Genomic DNA, 18750 nt, shown 5'->3' with positions numbered 1-18750 from the left:
CCTGGGAACTTACTCAGAGTCTTTGTTCCATAACCGTCGTCACCTAATCCGGGGATGTCCTGCATGGAAGTCCCCAGAGAGAGCAATGAGAGAGGGAGAACAGCCACGGAAGAGGAAGGAAGAAGTCAGTGGAGTTGAAATGGATACTACCATGACAGACCGTGTTGCCTGAGCAATCTGGATCCCTCGCTCTCTTCTTAGGAAACAAATTTCACCCCAAACTCCCTGGGCTGAGACTTGAGGATTCATATTGCAACTTGAAAGGTTTAAGCAGAAAAAGATAGAGTCAACAAGAGCCATTTTTACCCACTGTCAATATTGCCACAGCAACGTACCGCTGAGAGTGATGATCCACTCCAAGTTTCACGGCCAATTCTTAGATTGAGCATAAGGTCAATTATCCCAAGATAAGCTCACTGTGAGGGAAAGAGTGAACAAATACTAGTAACCGAAAGAGGGGAATTTGATCACTCCCAGTTAGCTAGCACTCCAAAACAATCCATGTGGCAATGGAATCTAAGATTTCTGTCCAGAAAAGAATTTGTCTCAAGCCCTTGGAGAGCTGCATGATAGAAAAGGTGAACCAGACAGAGTCTTGGTCATTGGTAAAAAAGTGCTGTTTGGAAGCAAAGTCCCCTGCTTCCTCAGGTCCCTTTCCAATGCATTCTGCGGAAAAAAAAAAAAAAAAGAGCTCCATCCAGGGAAGGATCCAGACTGCAGCCAAACACTGGTCACAGTAGTAAGCCCTGACCTGCCTGCCTGCCATGTTTGTTTGCCTAGGTGTGTGGCGTGGGGCAGCCTACATCATGCGTGTTGCCCGTGAAGGATTTTTTTTTTCTCTTGTGTTGCAGGTGACATTCTCTTCGAGAATCTACTTACGTTCAGGATCACTGGTTTCCTGCTCACTCTGCTCCTTGTTCTTGTAGAATGGGAATTTTCGTGAAAAGATGAAGCTCTTTTTACGCTTGTCATTGAATGACTGTGAAGGAGAAAAGGCATGGGGCAAAAACAGGGGACGTCTAATTGTTGTCACACTCATGCTGACAAAACAACTAGTCTGTAAAAGCAGAGAGCTGTCGTGACGCAAGCGGATAGTCTAACGGGGTGTGGGAGGGTCCCTTAGAGCGGGTTTAGTTTCCAGGAGTGTAAATTCCAAATGATGACACTTTGGAAAAATCATCTCCTAATTAAATAAGAGACTGGTTGCGGGTAAATGATGATGGAGGAGACGAGTGTTAAACTGGAAGTAGAAGACCCAGAGTCTCTGTCCAGCTCTGTAACTTGCTAGTTCAACACCTCAGAGAGGCAAGTGAATCTCTCTGAACCTCAGCGTCTTCTTCATCTGCATCGTGAGGATTGCAAGAGCAGCTCTTAGGCTGTGAGACTCATGTAAGGCAGTGTAAACACAAAGTGCTACACAAATGTCATGCTGATCATCATCATCATCATCAGGTAGAAAGGACTCTATTAGAAACACAGGGCACACCAGTGTCTAGATATCTTTTTCAATAACATGAATTTGAGTTACTTTAGCTTGAATTTAATTAAAACCTCACAGAGATGTGTGTGGATTTATGATATATGATAATTATAGTTCTCACACAGATAGATGATAATTATAATATTATATTTTCAATCAAAAGAGATTTTAAAGACAATTGAGCTTCAAGCCTTCCTTTGTAGGCAGGGGGCCAGAGGCACAGAGAGGCTGAGTCCCTTGCCAATAGCACAGAGCTCACGGGTGACAGTCAAGACACCATCAACCAAAACCTATTACAATTGCTGCTAATGAGGTAGTAACCTGATATTCATTCAAGGAAGGGAGATATAATGGCGACTTATCTATATTCTCATATGATAAAAAATAATGGAAGAAGAACTGTCCTTAAAAATGAAAACCACTCCGTTATCTTAAATGAGGTGGAATTTAAAGCAATACAGATAGACATAACAGAATACACGTATCAGAACTTGTTTTTCTCAAGTGAATATCAGATGCTTGCCTGAAAAGACTCCTTAAGAAAATTTCATTTATTCCCATTGTTGCTCTTATGGAAATGCTTTCTGGGGTTCTTATTTGGGAAACATGTTCTCAGTCATTTCACAGGCTATAAGCCATGTACATCTTGGTAATTTTATATTCACATATCATTTAAAAATATGTTCGCCAGCTTATTTGACCAATTTGGCTCTGAGTGTCTCTCTCTCTCTCTCCAAGAAACAAGATTTGTAACTACATAGGTATTAACCTGCCAAAGACTGAAGGTAATTTGACAATGGGTATCTAACATGATTTTAGCAATGGCAGCTGGCAGAAATAAATGCAGAGCCAGCAGGGTGATTACTTGGAGAGAACGGTAATTTTCAGCCCATTGGCTGGAACAGTTATGTGTTCTTATGAATTTGATACTTGACAAAATGTTGTAAATAACTTATTTTCTTTGTATATTCATGCACTCCTATACCAAATATCCATTTTGATAGTTATGTTCATTTAGAAAACATTAAAGTACTAGAATGTTGGTGCTGATATTCAGTAACTCATTACTTTTTTAGTTATTAGGAAATTTCACCAAAGTCAGTTGAGCTTAATTTTATGTACTATTAAGAAGGCTTTAAGGAAACCAATAAATCAAATATCTAATAAATTCTGAAATTAGGGGACACATTTTATACTTCATATTCAAGAACTAGAAAAACATTCTCATGAAAAAAAAAGTATCACTTCAGAATTTATTACTCTACTGACAGCACTTGTGTTCGAAATAGTTTTATCATAATTTGTAATTGAGGGATTGGTATCCAAAGACAAAGCTGGGAACACCCCCCAAATTTCCCCAGTTAAAAAATGGTAAGTTCTTAAAGGAACATTAAATATTCTTGCATCACTCCAGTTTCATGCCACTTTTACATTTCAAGCATATTTACACTTCAGTAACTGAAAATAAAAGAAAAAAATATGTAAGAATTAATGATATGTGATATTGCAAGATATGTTAGACATTTAACTTCAACATTACAGATGACTTGTCATGCAAAAAAAAACCAACAACACACACACACACATTTTCATGCAAATACAAAACAAAGCCAAGACGAGTAAAGCCTGGGGTTAAAATGTAGACATAAATGGACAATGTGGAGGCCTTTGAGGGCCACAGGGTGCTGCATGCAAACCACATTGTTTAAATTGTCTCACAGGGTCAAAGGAAAATGAAAATGTGCTGTTTGTGATTCACTCTTTTATATTTTCAAGGCAAGGACTGTAATGTGTTAACATTTCCGGAGTATGAAAATGTTGTGTATCATGAGTCATCTGATTGGGACATCATAATATTTAGCACCACACTTTTCAAAAGAACAGAAAATGCACAATAATTACTCAAAAATAAAATTATCTGACATATCAGCAGTCTATTGCCCAAAGTCATTTCATACTGGACTTAAAGAAAGGGTAACGGAATCATTTGTTGGTGGTCACATTGCCTTAATTTATGGACACAGAACCAAATCACAACTTCAGTTCACACGCACAGATTTAAAAGTCATATATTAAAGATCTTAGTTAAACATTTCAACTAGAAGAGGTTATATGTAGTTTATAATGCTCTAATCTAGTCTTTTATTTTATTGGACATGTATAATATTTACCATTATATAAGCTTTCTTTCAAGGCTGTTAATTTTTTCTTTTAATTTAGAAAAGGAAAATCTGCTACACGAATGTTAGGTAAGAATAATAAATTAACACTTTTACTATTCATGGAACACATCGTTCTAAAGCAACTGAAGGCTAATCTATAGCTTTATTAATCATACTTGATCAATGCTGTTTATCCCTAAGTTACAGTATCCTAAATTCCAATCCATTGTTTTCATGTCAGAAAGCTTCTTTGAGTAGAGATTTTGAAAATATCAATTACATGCGGCAAGTGAAAAGTTGGCATACCCAAGCATTCCATTGTGGAATTTAACCTGGATTACTGAGTTCTTATGAACAGAAGTGGTAAAAAGACAACAACTAAATTTGCTGAGCAGTTATTATGTGCTATGCTTGGCTCTAACATTTGCTGAGCACTTATGTGTGTCTAAAGGCTCTGCATACGTGAATCTCCACACTCACTTGATAAGGTTGGTACCATCACTGTTCTCACACTACAGATGAGGAAACTAAAGTTTACAAATCTGTTATTTGCCCAGAGACACAGAGTTGGTAAGCAGTGAAGTTAGGATTTGAATTTGCAAATATTCCTGGTTGCAAAAATTGCTGTTCTTAGAGCAAGAAAAGGTTTGGCAACTCAGGCCTGTTTCAAGTTTATATTTAAAATCATTGGCATCTGACTCAAACGATACTGTGATCTGTCTTCTTCCCACGGCTTCACTGCTTGACATTTATTTAAACCATCAGATGCTACTGGCTGTAACATTTTTGTGGGATACCCTGCTACAATTTTTTGAGACCCTTTCGTGTTTTTGAGGGCTTCATTCTATTGTTCTTGTTCTTATGGTAATGTAAAAAAAAATAAAGAAAAGGATTTTAGTGGAATAGATTATGAATAACATTTAAAAAGTAATTGCCCAAGACAAGCAAATCTATAAACAAAGTCAACAGTGGTTGGTTGGGGCTGAGGGAAGCTAGGGGGTGCAGAGAATGGGAAGTGACAGCTAATGGGTATAGTGCTGATTCTAGGAGAGATGAAAATGTTCTAAAATTAGATGGTGGTGATAGTTGCATAACCCTATGAATATACTAAACAACACTGCACTGGACACTTTTAAGTGTGTGAATCATACACCATGTGAATTATATCTCAATAAGGTCTTAAAAAAAAAAAGAACCCCCTTCCTAACCCCCACACTATAGGATGAGAGGATAGCCCGATTTCAATTCTACTTGGTGTAAATATTTTTTATTGTTAATTGAATGAGAGGAAACTTCTCTCTCCAATCTTTGCAATCAATCAGATACACATGCCTCATTTACCTGATTCTGTTGTGTCTCTGTTAAATGAATACCTTTCATGTTGTGACAGACATTAGAACACTCCGAGGGGACAGCAGACTATTACTGTCACTCAGAAGTCTCTAAGTTTTTATGTCAAATGGCACAAAACTGCCCAGCCTGACCCCAGAATGTAATGGCATTGGTGAACTGGTTTAAGATAAAATACACACTTCATGAAGAAAGGAAACAAAACAAAAATTCAAATTGCTCCTTCTCCCACTCAAATTTGACATTCTTAAAAACACATGAGTGAATACTGAGTTTTCATTCAGAAAACTTTAATGAGGGGCATTTTAAGATTTTTCTTTTTCCTGTACTAATTTTTCAAGCTTCAAATGTTCCATAGCCCTAAAAAGTCACCTTCATGACATAAATTTTTTCTGGGTAGATTCAGATTTAAGTGTGTACTGAGCTCAGATACACCTTTCTTTGTGACTTCTTTATCTTATAAAGGCTTCTTTCCTCTTAGTTCATTCTTGTCTCTCCTCTAAAATAATTGTGTTCCCTTTGGAAAGTTGTTATTGTAAGTTCCAGTGACCGCTTTTTATTATACACATCATGTTTTCATACAGAAAAAAGAGAAGTTTCAAACAAGAGAGGTCCAAGAAGTTAATAACGAGACAATGAGGTTGTTAAAGAAAAGACAAGAGTGGGCCTGAGATATGTCTGTTTCTAGAAATGTGTTTAAATGGATGTGTGTATACATAACTGTGTCTATAACAGTGCCCCAGTGTTCTGTTTGCCAGTCTAATGATTTGATGGATCTAGGCACTGAGCATCAGTAGCTGGTAACATCACACACACACAAAGCCAACTGGATGGTACGTGCTCCCTTGTGGGAGAACAAAAAATCTCTACAAAGTAGTTCTGTAAACCTCTACTCTCAAAAGAAAACGAAACCTTCTTTGGCTAAAGGATCTGAGCCTAATCAGACCTCTAAATCTAACTGCCAGCTTACAGAAAAAAAGAGGACAGATAATTCTGCTAAATTATACAACAAAGAAAATGGCATCATCGACTCAATGGACATGAGTTTGAGCAAGTTCCGGGAGATACTGAAGGACAGGGAAGCCTGGTGTGCTGCAGTCCATGGGGCTGCAAAGAGTTACACATGGCTTAGTGACTGAACAACAGCAAGGATGTGAAGCAATTGAAACTCTCATCTAAATTATTAGTGCAAATGCAAAATGGTATGCGTGCCTGCATGCTAAGTTGCTTCACTCATGTCCAACTCTTTGTGATCCTATGGACCGTAGCCCACCAGTCCATGGGATTCTCCAGGCAAGAATACTGGAGTGAGTTTCCATGCCCTCCTCCAGGGGATCGTCCCGACCCTGGGATTGAACCCATGTCTCCTACGTCTCCTGCATTTGCAGGCAGGTTCTTTCACTGGCGCTACCTGGGAAGCCCACAAAATGGAACAGCCACTTTGAAAATAGTTTGGTAGTTTCTTGTCAAGTTTATCATCTAGCTAACCTATGACCTAGAAATTCATCTTTGGATATTTATTCAAGAGAAAAACATGTCCACAAAAAGGTAGGCATTAATATAAGAATGCTCGTAATTCTCCAATGTGAAATGCTAATGTCCATCTACAGATAAATTGATAAACCATGATATATTGATATACACAATATTTTGCTATTGCTACTCAGCAATGAAATGGAATGAAGTACTAATAACAAGCAATAACATGGATGAATCTCAAAAGCACTATGCTGAGTGGTAGAAGGCAGACACAAAAGAGTATGTATGTATGATTCTAAGTTCTAGAACAGGCAAAATCTATGGTGGCAGAAATGAAATTAGTGGTTGAAAAGTGAGGAACTATGTTGTGATCATAATTAGAATCATGTGCATGTGTGCTAACCTGGTCCTGTCGTGTCTGACTCTTTGTGACCCTATGGACTGTAGCCTGCCAGGCTCCTCTGTCCATGGGATTGTCCAGGCAAGAATCCTGGGGTGGGTTGTCATGCCCTCCTCCAGGGGATCTTCCTGATCCAGGGATCGAAACTGCATCTTCTGCGACTCCTACATTGCAGGCAGATTCTACACTGCTGAGCCACTGGGGAAGCCCAATTAGAATCACGACACTGCTTCAAGATATTTCTAGCCTAGGCCACTCTCCTAAATATATACATATATATATACATATATACATATATATATATATACAGGTATTTCTGTTATTGTTTAGCCACTAAGTTGTGTCTGACTCTTTGCAATCCCATGGACTGTAGCCTGCCAGGCTCCTCTGTTTTGGGGATTTCCCAGGCAAGAATACTGGAGGGAGCTGCCAGTTCCTTCTCCAATGAATCTTCCCGACTCTGGGTTCGAACATGAGTCGTCTTCATTGGCAGGCAGATTCTTTATCATTGAGCCACCAGGGAAGCTCATGCATAGGTATGGCTTTGTTTTTGAAGTATAGTTGATTTATCTTCTATATCTTGACTTGGGTGCTGGTTATAGAAACCTTTTCCCCTTTGCCCATCTCACAAACACTGACACATCTTTAAGATCATGTGCTCAGATGTTCTATCCAAGCCTGTCACAGTGCATCTACTCATTTTTACATAGTTCTCTCCTACCACATTATCTCAGAGCATCACTTTCTGCATCACTTTCATTTCTGTATCTAGGATCTAGAGCACGTAAGTACTCAATAAATATTCATCAAATGAATGCATGAACTAAAGTATGGAGGGATGATTCCCTTTGGGAATATGGGAAGAAACTTTTGGCAAAAGAAGGAAGGGAAGGAATAAAAACCATCTGGAGAACAGAGGTAGAAGTGATGAAAGAATAAGAACCATAAACCATAGCCAAATGAGTAATGTTTGGTTTTTTAATTGCATTTCTTGGCAGTTGTCTCTAAGAATTTGTTTTTCTCATATATTTTATCTCATAATTCTATGCTCACTGATCTGATTTAGTTGCTGTATATTAGTAGTAATTAAAATGTGCTGGCTCAGCTATTTGCTTGCATGTATTTTTGCACAGTATCATATTTTCAGGTCTATGATTCATAACTAAAAAATGTTAAAGTTCAGAGATTTTAGTGACATTCATAACTTCAATAAAATTTATCATTTTTCTTTTCTAACTTTTTCCTAAATTTATTTCTTTACCTAACTAATAGGTTAACTTGTTAAAAAATACTTTTTTAACTAACAAATGGAGCACATCTCTTTTAGAGAAAATTTGAAAGGAATAGAGGGGGAAACTTACTTTTCATCCTATTCCGAGAAACAAGTCATCTTTAGTATTATTGTTTTCTGTTTTTGAAAAAGAATTCTGTTTAAATTTACTTGTATTATTTTGTCTATAGAATTTGAAATCCTGATTTGCTTTTATTTACCATTATAACACACAGTAAGGTGTTATAGGGAAGTGCTCTAGAATTTAGCTATATGACATTAGGAAAGTTAATCTCTGTGCCTCCGTTGTGAATATTTAAATGTAACAATGTATAAAAGGCTATTATCATAATGATGCTTAGTAAAACTCAGTAAGTAGGAGCCAATTATTTTAATGGTGACAGAACCACTTTCCCATATCTTAGAGAGCATTTGGAAGCATTAGCTTTAATGAATGCTAAAAATGGAATTAACGTAGAAATCTACAACAAAAAACTTAGAAAGTCCCCAAATATGTGGACATTAGAAAAAACCAAAACACTATCCTAACTAACCAATGGGTCGAAGAAGAAATTTTAAGGAAACTAGAAAATAGTTTTAGATGAATGAGAAATAAAGTCACAGATACCAAAACTTATGGCAGCTAAAGTAATACTTAGAGGAAAACTTAAAGCTATATATAATGTTAAAAAAGATTTCAAATCAAAAGTCCAGCCTTCCACCTTAAGACACTGGAAGAAGGAAGACCAAAGTAAGCTAAAGCAAACATAAAAAGGCAATAATACAGATTAGAGCAGAAATGAATGAACTATAAAGAATAGAAAAACAACAGAGAGAAATTAACAAAATAAAAAGTTCTTTGAAAAGATGAACAACATTGATAAATGTCAGACTGGCCAAGAAACAAAGAGAGAAGATTCATTACTAAAATTAGGAATAAAGGAGCTATCATTACTGACTCTACAGAAATAAAAAGAAATACTATGATCAGCTGTATATCAATAAATTAGACAATTTAGATGAAATGGACAAATTCCTAGAAAGACACAAATTACTAAAACTGACTCAAGAAGAAAAAGAACTCTGAACAGACTTATAACAGTCAGTTCAGTCGCTCAGTCGTGTCTGACTCTTTGCGACCCAATGGACTGCAGCACGCCAGGCCTCCTTGTCCATCACCAACTCTCAGAGCTTACTCAAACTCATGTCCATTGAGTTGGTGATGCCATCCAACCATCTCATCCTCTCTTGTCCCCTTCTCCTCCTGCTTTCAATCTTTCCCAGCATCAGGGTCTTTTCCAATGAGTCAGTTATCCTCATCAGGTGGCCAAAATATTGGAGTTCCAGCTTCAGCATCAGTCCTTCCAATGAATATTCAGGACAGATTTCCTTTAGGGTGGATTGGTTGGATCTCCTTGCAGTCTAAGGGACTCCAAGTGACCCTCAAGAGTCTTCTCCAACAACACAATTCAAAAGCATCAATTCTTCGGTGCTCAGCTTTCTTTATAGTCCAACTCTCACATCCATAAATAACTGAAATAATCATAGTTTTGACTAGATGGACCTTTGTTGGCAAGGTAATGTCTCTGTTTTTTAACATGCTGTCTAGGTCGGTCATAGCTTTTATTCCAAGGAGTAATTGTCTTTTAATTTCATGGCTGCAGTCACCATCTGCAGTGATTTTGGAGCCCCCAAAGATAAAGTCTCTCACTGTTTGCATTGTTTTCCTATCTATTTGCCATGAAGTGATGGAACCGGATGCCATGATCTTAGTTTTCTGAATGTTGAGCTTTAAGCCAACTTTTTCACTCTTCCTATTCACTTTCATCAAGAAGCTCTTTAGTTCTTCCTGTTTTCTGCCATAAGGGTGGTGTCATCTGCGTATCTGAGGTTATTGATATTTCTGCCAGCAATCTTGATTCCACCTTGTGCTTCATCCAGCCCGGCATTTCTCATGATGTACTCTGCATATGTTAAATAAGCAGGGTGACCGATACAGCTTTGATGTACTCCTTTCCCGATTTGGAACCAGTCTGTTGGTCCATGCCCAGTTCTAACTGTTGCTTCTTGACCTGCATACAGATTTCTCAGGAGGCAGGTCCGGTAATCTGGTAGTCTCATCTCTTTAAGAATTTTCCATAGTTTTTTGTGATCCAAACAGTCAAAGGCTTTGGTGTAGTCAATAAAGCAGAAGTAGATGTTTTACTGGACCTCTCTTGCTTTTTTGATGATCCAACGGATGTCAAAGAGATTAAATTAGTAATTTGAAAAATTATGCAGAAGGAAAAGCCCAAACATAGGTGACCTACTGTTGAATTTTACTAAACATTTAAAAAATAATAAATATCAATTTTTCACAGACTCTTCCAAAAGACAGAACTCATTCTATGTGGCCACCACTACCAGACATCAAAATTAGAAAATATATCACAGTAAGTGAAAACTATAAAGTAATACATCTTATAAGCATAGTAACAACTTATTATTTTATCAAATGGATTTACCAGGGGATTTCTTGGCTTTCCTGGTGGCTCAGATGGTAAAGAATCTGCCTGCAATGCGGGAGACCTGGGTTTGAACACTGAGTTGGGAAGATCCCCTGGAGAAGGAAATAGCAATCCACTCCAGCATTCTTTCCTGGAGAATTCTATGGACAGAGGAGCCTAGCGGGCTATAATATAATAGTCCATGGGGTCACGAAGAGTCGGACATGACTGAGTAACTGCTACACTCTCTCCCTGGTGGCTCAGTGATAAAGAATCCACCTGCCAGTGTAGGGGACACGGGTTCGACCCCTGGTCAGGGAAGATCCCAGATGCCTCAGAGCAACTAAGCTCATGTGTCAACTACTGAGTCTGTGCTCTAGAGCCTGGGAGCTGCAACAACTGATGCCCGGGCACCCTAGAGCATGTGCTCCACAACAGGAGAAGCCAAAGCAACGAGAAGCTTTCACAACGCGACGAAGAGCAGCCCCCACTCACTGTAACTGGAGAAAGCCTGTGCAGCAGCGAAGACCCAGCACAGCCAAAAATAAATGAACTTTTTTTTAAACAAAAAGGATTTACCACACTTGACTTAAACATTCCTATATCATTGGACACTTTTGTAGTTTTCCATTTTTAAGTACTCTGTGTTGCAATGAACATAACCTTTTTTGTACTTTAAATTATTTCCTTGGGATAGATTTCTAGAAGTTGAATTATCTGAGCTAAAAATTATGAATAGTTAAAAAATTTTGACACATTGCCAAACTGCTTTCAGAATGATTTGTACTAACTGACATCTCCTCTAGCAACCATTTATTCTTAATTTATAATTGGTTCCAATGATGTGTCCTGTCTGCCTTTTGCCTCCCTTCTAACCACCCCTTACACACTCCTAATTACCCCATTGCAATATAAGGCTTCCATGAAAAACTTACATTAAGTCTGTTAGCAAAGGGCAAGATTTATTTAATTATGTGTAAAGTGAACATTTATACATCCTACAACTGGGAAATTAAGTCCTGGCTTTTTATTATCAAACTCTCTGCTTGAAGAGTAACATTTCTTTTTTTTTTTTAAGAGTAACATTTCTAAGAGAAATTATTTGTCGTAAATTAAATTAAAATCTGAAGCTATGAGACAATACAAATTACTATAAAAAATGTACAACTCAGGGCATCATACCCAGAGACATACTGAAATAACTGGTCAAACTATTATTCCTGACTAGTTCATAATACTCAGGAATAACACTACTCTAATCAAATGAAAAAGAAGACTTTAATCTATTATTATAGACGTGTGTGTGCTAAGTTGCTTCAGTCGTGTCTGACTCTTTGCAACCCTATGGATTGTAGCCTGCCAGGCTCCTCTGACCATGGGATTTCCCAGGCAAGAATACTAGAGTGGGTTGCCATGCCCTCCTCCAGGGGATCTTCTCGACCCAGGGATCCAAGCCGCATCTCTTACGTCTCCTGCATCAGCAGTTGGTTCTTTACCATTAGTGCCGCCTGGGAAGCCCCAGTATTCTCTCAATCAGGGGCCTCCAACCCCAGGCTGAAGACTATGCCGCTCCCCATTGCTTGCATTACATGCCGCACCCCATTGATTGCATTACTGTCTGAATTGGCCCCCCACTACCCCAGCCCCTGGAAAAATTGTCTTACACAAAAGCTGTCCTTGGTGCCAAAAAGGTTGGTGACCATCGCTCTAAATGACCTGAAGACTCCTTCAAACGTGCTCCAAATTTTTTTTTTTTTTTTTGCGAGGCTGGGATAGGGAGGTTATCATTCAGAATATAGGACTCTGGTGCTAGGTTTAGTATGAATCTACTTGCTAAGATTAAAAATATTCCAGCAGGGATAAGCATATGACCTCAAAATGGAAGAATCAAAGTATCAGAGAATCAAACATCAGAGATGGTGCTGTTGTACTGAGATGTCTACTACAAGTAAGGTTCTTCCACAGTCTGTCCCGTCTTGCAAACTGAAAACTTTCCATGGTCACTGGGCCATAGCTACAGTTGTTGGAAAAAATAAAAATGGCTTTCTTCAAGTTCATTGTATTAATAGCTGATGGAACCTTCATGTTGCTGTCAGCTAGGAGGTCACTCATTTAGTTATTTACTCACTTTGTTTATTAATAAATTTCTAATTTTCAGTATTCACTTTACTCATTAATAAATTTATTTACTGAATGGCTAGGTCCTTCTATGTGCCAAGCCCTCTGATGAGTCCTTAGCAATTTGGTCTTCATTTAAATAGCTATTGGGAGGCTTCCCAGGTGGCACAGTGGTAAAGAACCTGCCTGCCAATGCAGGAGATGAAGGTTCGATCCCTCTGTTTGGAAGATCCCCTGGAGGAGGAAATGGCAACCCACTCCAGTATTATTGACTGGAAAAATCCCATGAACAAAGAGCCTGGTAGGCTACAGTCCATGGGGTCACAAAAAGTCAGACACAATTGAGCATACACGCACAGTAACTAGATATTCATATTTGTGACTAGTGTGAGAGAAGATAGCATTCAGTAACACATTCTGACAATGTGTCATTTTCTTTGTCAATTTGTGCACCATTTTGTGTGATAGACTCCATAGAAAATTGCCAAGCTATGTGATTCCAATTAGTTGCTTCATAATTCTAGAATAGTCCAGCATTTCATCACAAAATACTAACAGCTTTTGCAACAACCCATAGGATCTGAAACCAAAACAAAACTAAGCAAAAAAAAAAACAAAACCCTAAAACTTTCATTCCCAACTTTATTCACTTTCAAGATAGTCTCATCAATGGGATACACTGGAACGTGCTCCAAATGATTTTTAAATTTAAAATGTGTTAGAAAAATGGAGATCAGAATAGTTGAATGGATCAGATGTTGATCACACTGCTAATTTCTTGATTCTATGTTATTTTCTTTTATTTTTGCCATTTCTTTTCTCTCTCCTTCCTTCCCTCCTTCTCGTCCTATCCTTTGATTGCTACTTGCTATAATTCTACAGTCAGAAAATGAAGATCATGGCATCTGGTCCCATCATTTCATGGCAAATAGAGGGAGAAACTATGGAAACAGTGAGAGACTTTATTTTTTGGGCTCCAAAATCACTGCAGATGGTGACTGCAGCCATGAAATTAAAAGATACTTGCTCCTTGGAAGAAAAGTTATGACCAACCTAGTCAGCATGTTAAAAAGCAGAGACATTACTTTGCCTACAAAGGTTCATACAGTCAAAGCTATGGTTTTTCCAGTAGTCATGTATGGATGTGAGAGCTGGACAATGAAAAAGGCTGAGTGCCAAAGAATGGATGCCTTTGAACTGTGGTGCTGAGGAAGATTATTTAGAGTCCCTTGGACAGCAAGGAGATCAAACCAGTCAATCCTAAAGGAAATCAACTCATGAATATTCACTGGAAGGATTGATGCTGAAGCTGAAGCTCCAATACTTTGGGCACCTGATGTGAAGAGCCAATTCACTGGAAAAGACCCTGATGCTGGGAAAGACTGAAGGTAGGAGGAGAAGGGGATGACAGAGGATGAGATGGTTGGATGGCATCCTCAACTCACTGGACATGAGTTTGAGCAAACTCTGGGAGATGGTGAAGGACAGGGAGGCCTGGTGTGCTGCGACATGGGGTCGCAAAGAGTCGGACATAACTGAGCGATGGAACAGCAACAGCAACTCAAAAGTCAAAGCCTGGAGGGCTAAGCCTACAAGATGCTGCTGTCAGCATATAACTGGCCACAAGCAAGCACCAGCAGGAGAAGCTCTGGGAGTCACAGAGTGGGGGTCCAGCAGCTGACCCATTTGTACAGGAAGAATGCCCTTCAGGAGCTAGGGAAGCCAGCACACGTCCACCGGGAGCTGAGGGTCAGCCTGAGGGGCAGGAGACCTAAGTTTCCAGGGTGACTGGCTGAGTCACCTCACATCTCTGGGCCTGTTTCTCCATCTGTAGAACAAGGTGCTCAGACCAGCTGGTTGCTGAGGTTTCTTTCACCTCCGTCATTCACAGAATTTGAAACCTCGTTCACGGTCAAGTTTAAAAAAATTCCCTTTTTCTTCTTTCTATTTTAGCATTCTCTAAATATATTGATAATTGAGAGGGTTCTTTTATCCCTATGAGCTTTTTTTGTTGTTCTCTAAAATCTGGAGTTTGACAAAATAGCTGATAACATCCTCACCTGAAGGAAATCTCGTCTTAATTATCCTTAATGAACTTTACTTGAGCACCCACAAGGTTGTTAGGCTTATTCTCTGACTACTATATTCCTCTCCCTCCTCATCACCCAGATTCATCCAGTTTGGAATTTGAGTTCTCTAACTGACTTACTGAGGTTAGTTTTATGTTTCATCTTCAGCCTAACTCTGGAAGGATGAGGATATAGTCTTAAAGTTTTCTTTTGCACTTCCCACAGAGCCCCAGAGCAATGCCTGGAACAAAATCAGTAACAGAGACTTGCTATCATAATGGCATTTTCCTCTCTGATATTTGTTAAATGCATACATACAGGGGAGGTACTTTTCTAAGTGCTTTACATGGACTAAACATTCAAAGTGCTTTCCACATATCGTCCACCCCTACTTAGTGGCTACACATTGTGTCTACACTTAACATATAAGGAAACTGAGGTAGAGAGCGGTTGATCACTTGCTCAGCGTTTACACAGCTGTGAGTCATGAGCCAGGTTTCATATGCGTTGAGCCCTTAACCACTATGCACCCTGCCTGTTATTGCAGTGACTGCTTGCCAAGATTCCAAGTATGCATTATACCCTGCTTTCAGCTTAGTGGCACTTAAGCCATTTCTGAGAACTTCTGCAGGCAGCCTACTTTCTTTTTTTTTTTTTAGGCAGCCTACTTTCTGTGGAGTTTTACACTTTATTTCTCAAACATAATCTCTGTTTCTTTATTCTTTTCAAATGGTTCACGCAATGAGGTTTCTGTAATGCGTCCTTTGGGGTCAATGACAGCACTAAATGTCTTCTATTATTACGAAGTAATAGGCTTGCTTGCAGGGAGGATGCCATTCCTCAATTTCATCTCCTCATTCCCAGGAATGCCAGTTCTTCTGCAACTTCCTCAAGGGCTCCTCTCCTTTTTGGTAATCCCCTCAGGCCAGTCTTCACTGGCTGATTCTACATACCTACCCTGAAGGTGATGTGATGTCATGAGGCCCGCAGAGAAGCTGTAAGCTGTTACCCTTACCTGTGTGAGAAGACCCTCACTCAAATCACTGTATTGATTTATACCAACAGAAAGTAACAGCCCTTGTTTTTAATGCTAAGCACTTCTGAAGTTATTCATCTTTCATGGACCTTTCCTGAGAGAAGGCTTTCCTAACTACTCCAGGTCTCTTTATTTTAGGCAGTTACATCTGCTTATTCCTGCACCAAATACAGGCTGGGCACATGTATACACCAGCTTCTGAGGGAGGAACTGGAGCTGCAATAAATGCTCAAGGACCTCACCATTCAGGGACACGGAGAGATTCATAACTTACAGCACAATGTGACAGTGTGCGCAGGGTACCAGAGAGGCATCCGGAAGGCAGACTGGCTCTGCTGCGGAAGGCAGACTGGCTCTGCTGCGGAAGACAGCAAGAAGTGAACTGTGAACTAGATGCTGAAGAACAGATCATCATTCACCGCGCGGAACAGAAAGGGTGGGGAGGTTACTCCTCCAGCGAAAGGAGTGAGGCAGAGTCTGGACTGTCCTCCGGTAAGCTCAAGGTGTGCGTGCTCAGTCTTTTCTGACTCTGCACCCCATGGGCTGTAGCCCACCAGGCTTCTCTGTCCATGGGATTCTCCAGGCAAGAGTACTGGAGTGGGTTGCCATGCCCTCCTCCAGGGGATCTTCCTGACCCAGTGATGGAACCTGGGTCTCCTGCACTGCAGGCGGATTCTTTTACCGCTGAGCCACCCGGGGAAGCCCCTAACTCAAGCTGTGTCTTTCTCCAAACAAACTCATTGATAATAATAATAGCAACCGAAATTTATTGAGCTTTTCCTCTGTGCCTTTGTCAGTATACATCCTGTCAAACATTTTGTACTAATTATCTCACTGAATCCTCCCCACAATTCCATCACACACACACCACTCACACACCCCTCTGTACTCTTACACATATACAAACGGGAAAACGGAGGCTTAGAGAGGTGACATCATTTGCCTAGCTGATAAGTGACGGAACTGGATTCAAATCCAGTTCTCTGACTCCAGAGCCAAAATGTCACTACTACTTTGTTTCCTGTTTGTACTTTTCCAGGGCTGAGGACACAGTGATTGCCCAAGCAGTGCTGACTGAGGGGAGACTTGGTTGACAGCTAGTTGACCATGGCCGGGGGCTGCATCCTGTGTCCTACTGCAGGTAGGAAGGGAGGGACCAATGACTGCATTTCAATCTGGTTTCTTTCACAATCTTGTTTATTGTTTGGAGGCATATGACGCTACAGGGCGAGGTCAGCACAGGTAGAGACTCCTGGGTATTTGTGCAGTGAGGAATGTGCATGGGGAAGAGGTAAGAGCCCAGCGCTGGTGTCAGACGGGCTCAGACACACCCTGTCTCTGCTGGACACATTTTGTTTTCAAGAGTCTTCCTTGCTAACACGTTTGATCCACCTCACCGGCTGGGTGATCTTGCAGCAAGTTGTTGAAACTTTCTAAGATTTATTTAGCTTCCCTGGTGGCTCAGTTGGTAAAGAATCTGCCTGCAATGCAGGAGACATGGGCTCAATCCTGTGATCAAGAAGATCCCTTGGAGGAAGAAATGGCAACCCACTTCAGTATTCTTGCCTGGAGAATCCCATGGACAGAGGAGCCTGGCGGGCCACAGTCCATGGGGTCACAAGAGTCAGACATGACTTAGTGATTAGTCCACCATCAAGATTTATTTTCCTTATCTGTACCATGCCTCCTTCCCACCACCATCATTATCATCATCACCGATGGTAACACATGAGGCTCAGAGAGGTAACTTGCTTTGCTTGTGGGGTTTACTGTCTAGTGGCAGACTATAGGCAAGTATTCAGGATACACTTGCTATGAAAACTCCAAGGGAGACTCCTGGCTCCTGGTCCTCTTGTCCAAGGAGCTTAGGAAAGTCACTTTTCCTCTCTGAGGAGCAGTGTCCTCTTCTGTCAGTCAGGGAGATAAATAAGATGATCTTGAAGGTCCTTTATGCCGTGATGATTTTTCCTCTTCTTCCTCTTGCCTGTTCCCTCCTTTTCTTCCCTCCATCAACCATGAGAAGTACTCAGCTTCATACCCTCTTGGATGATGACTGAGCTTCAGGAACTGATGGTTTGTTCTTTGTCTTTCACAATATGTTTTCACCTCCAGACCCGGAGCACGAGATCACGTGAAGCACTCCTGTGTCAGAAGCGATTGCGGGCAAACCATCAGTACAATAATAAAATCTTTGTAAAGCTGTGCCTGATTGAATAATTCTCACTTCATGCTTGAATGAAAGGAGGGGTAACTCATCAATGGAGGCAGATCTATTACAGTGGAGGCTGCAGGATGCTCGGTCTGTAGCCCCAATTTTTAGCAGGGCGAGTCACAGGGAATCTGGCCCTGTGGCGGGAGAGTGGAAAGGTGGTTTGTGTCTTAGGAGTTTTTGTGTAGCCCTCACTGCACTTTCCATCTTCACATTTCCTTTACGGTGCATTTCATATGCTATATGCTAGCAGAACATGTTTTCTGACACGTGGAGCTCATCAGAGAAGCAGATTGTGGCTCTAATGTGAGATGTGAGTGGCCTAAGGGTTTCTCAATGGTTCATTATTTGGGAAGAGAAAAAAATCGAACACTGCTTGCTAACCTTTGAATAGCAGCTGATAAAAGTACAGATTTTTTCACTTGGCGAGGATTTGAATTCCTCTCAGGTTTTAGAGGGCAGAGATTAAAACCATGAAAACATATAAACACACCTCAAGGGAATAAAACACTTTCAAACCCTCAGCATTTCCTTTTAAGAATAATCTCTTCCTGTCTCTCTCCCTCCCTCTCCTTCTCTCTCTCTCATACACACACAGACCCCTTTCCTATTCATGTTCATGTCACAGCCCAGCAGGTTCACTGTTATTTCTGTACTAGACACCAGGGATCTCTGAGTGAGTCTGTCACTA

General features: G+C 40.2%; 1 protein-coding gene across 36 annotated transcripts in view; it reads right to left on the bottom strand.

The window, feature by feature from the left end:
• Positions 1 to 18750, bottom strand: part of DLG2 (discs large MAGUK scaffold protein 2) — a 2236304-nt gene that overhangs the window by 32557 nt on the left and 2184997 nt on the right. For 23 of the 36 annotated variants that reach the window (XM_043451476.1, XM_043451478.1, XM_043451486.1 and 20 more), the window contains one exon: positions 880 to 979. In XM_043451476.1, the coding sequence (XP_043307411.1) occupies positions 880 to 979 (100 nt within the window). Of the gene's footprint in view, positions 1 to 13; positions 60 to 879; positions 980 to 18750 lie in introns of all 36 variants that reach the window. The other 13 variants (XM_043451480.1, XM_043451484.1, XM_043451487.1 and 10 more) reach the window with 1 other exon arrangement.

The sequence above is a fragment of the Cervus canadensis genome, chromosome 29 (genome assembly GCF_019320065.1).
Source record: "Cervus canadensis isolate Bull #8, Minnesota chromosome 29, ASM1932006v1, whole genome shotgun sequence".
In the NCBI taxonomy this organism is placed as follows: Eukaryota; Metazoa; Chordata; class Mammalia; order Artiodactyla; family Cervidae; genus Cervus; species Cervus canadensis.
This window is presented reverse-complemented; position numbering and strand designations above follow the sequence as displayed.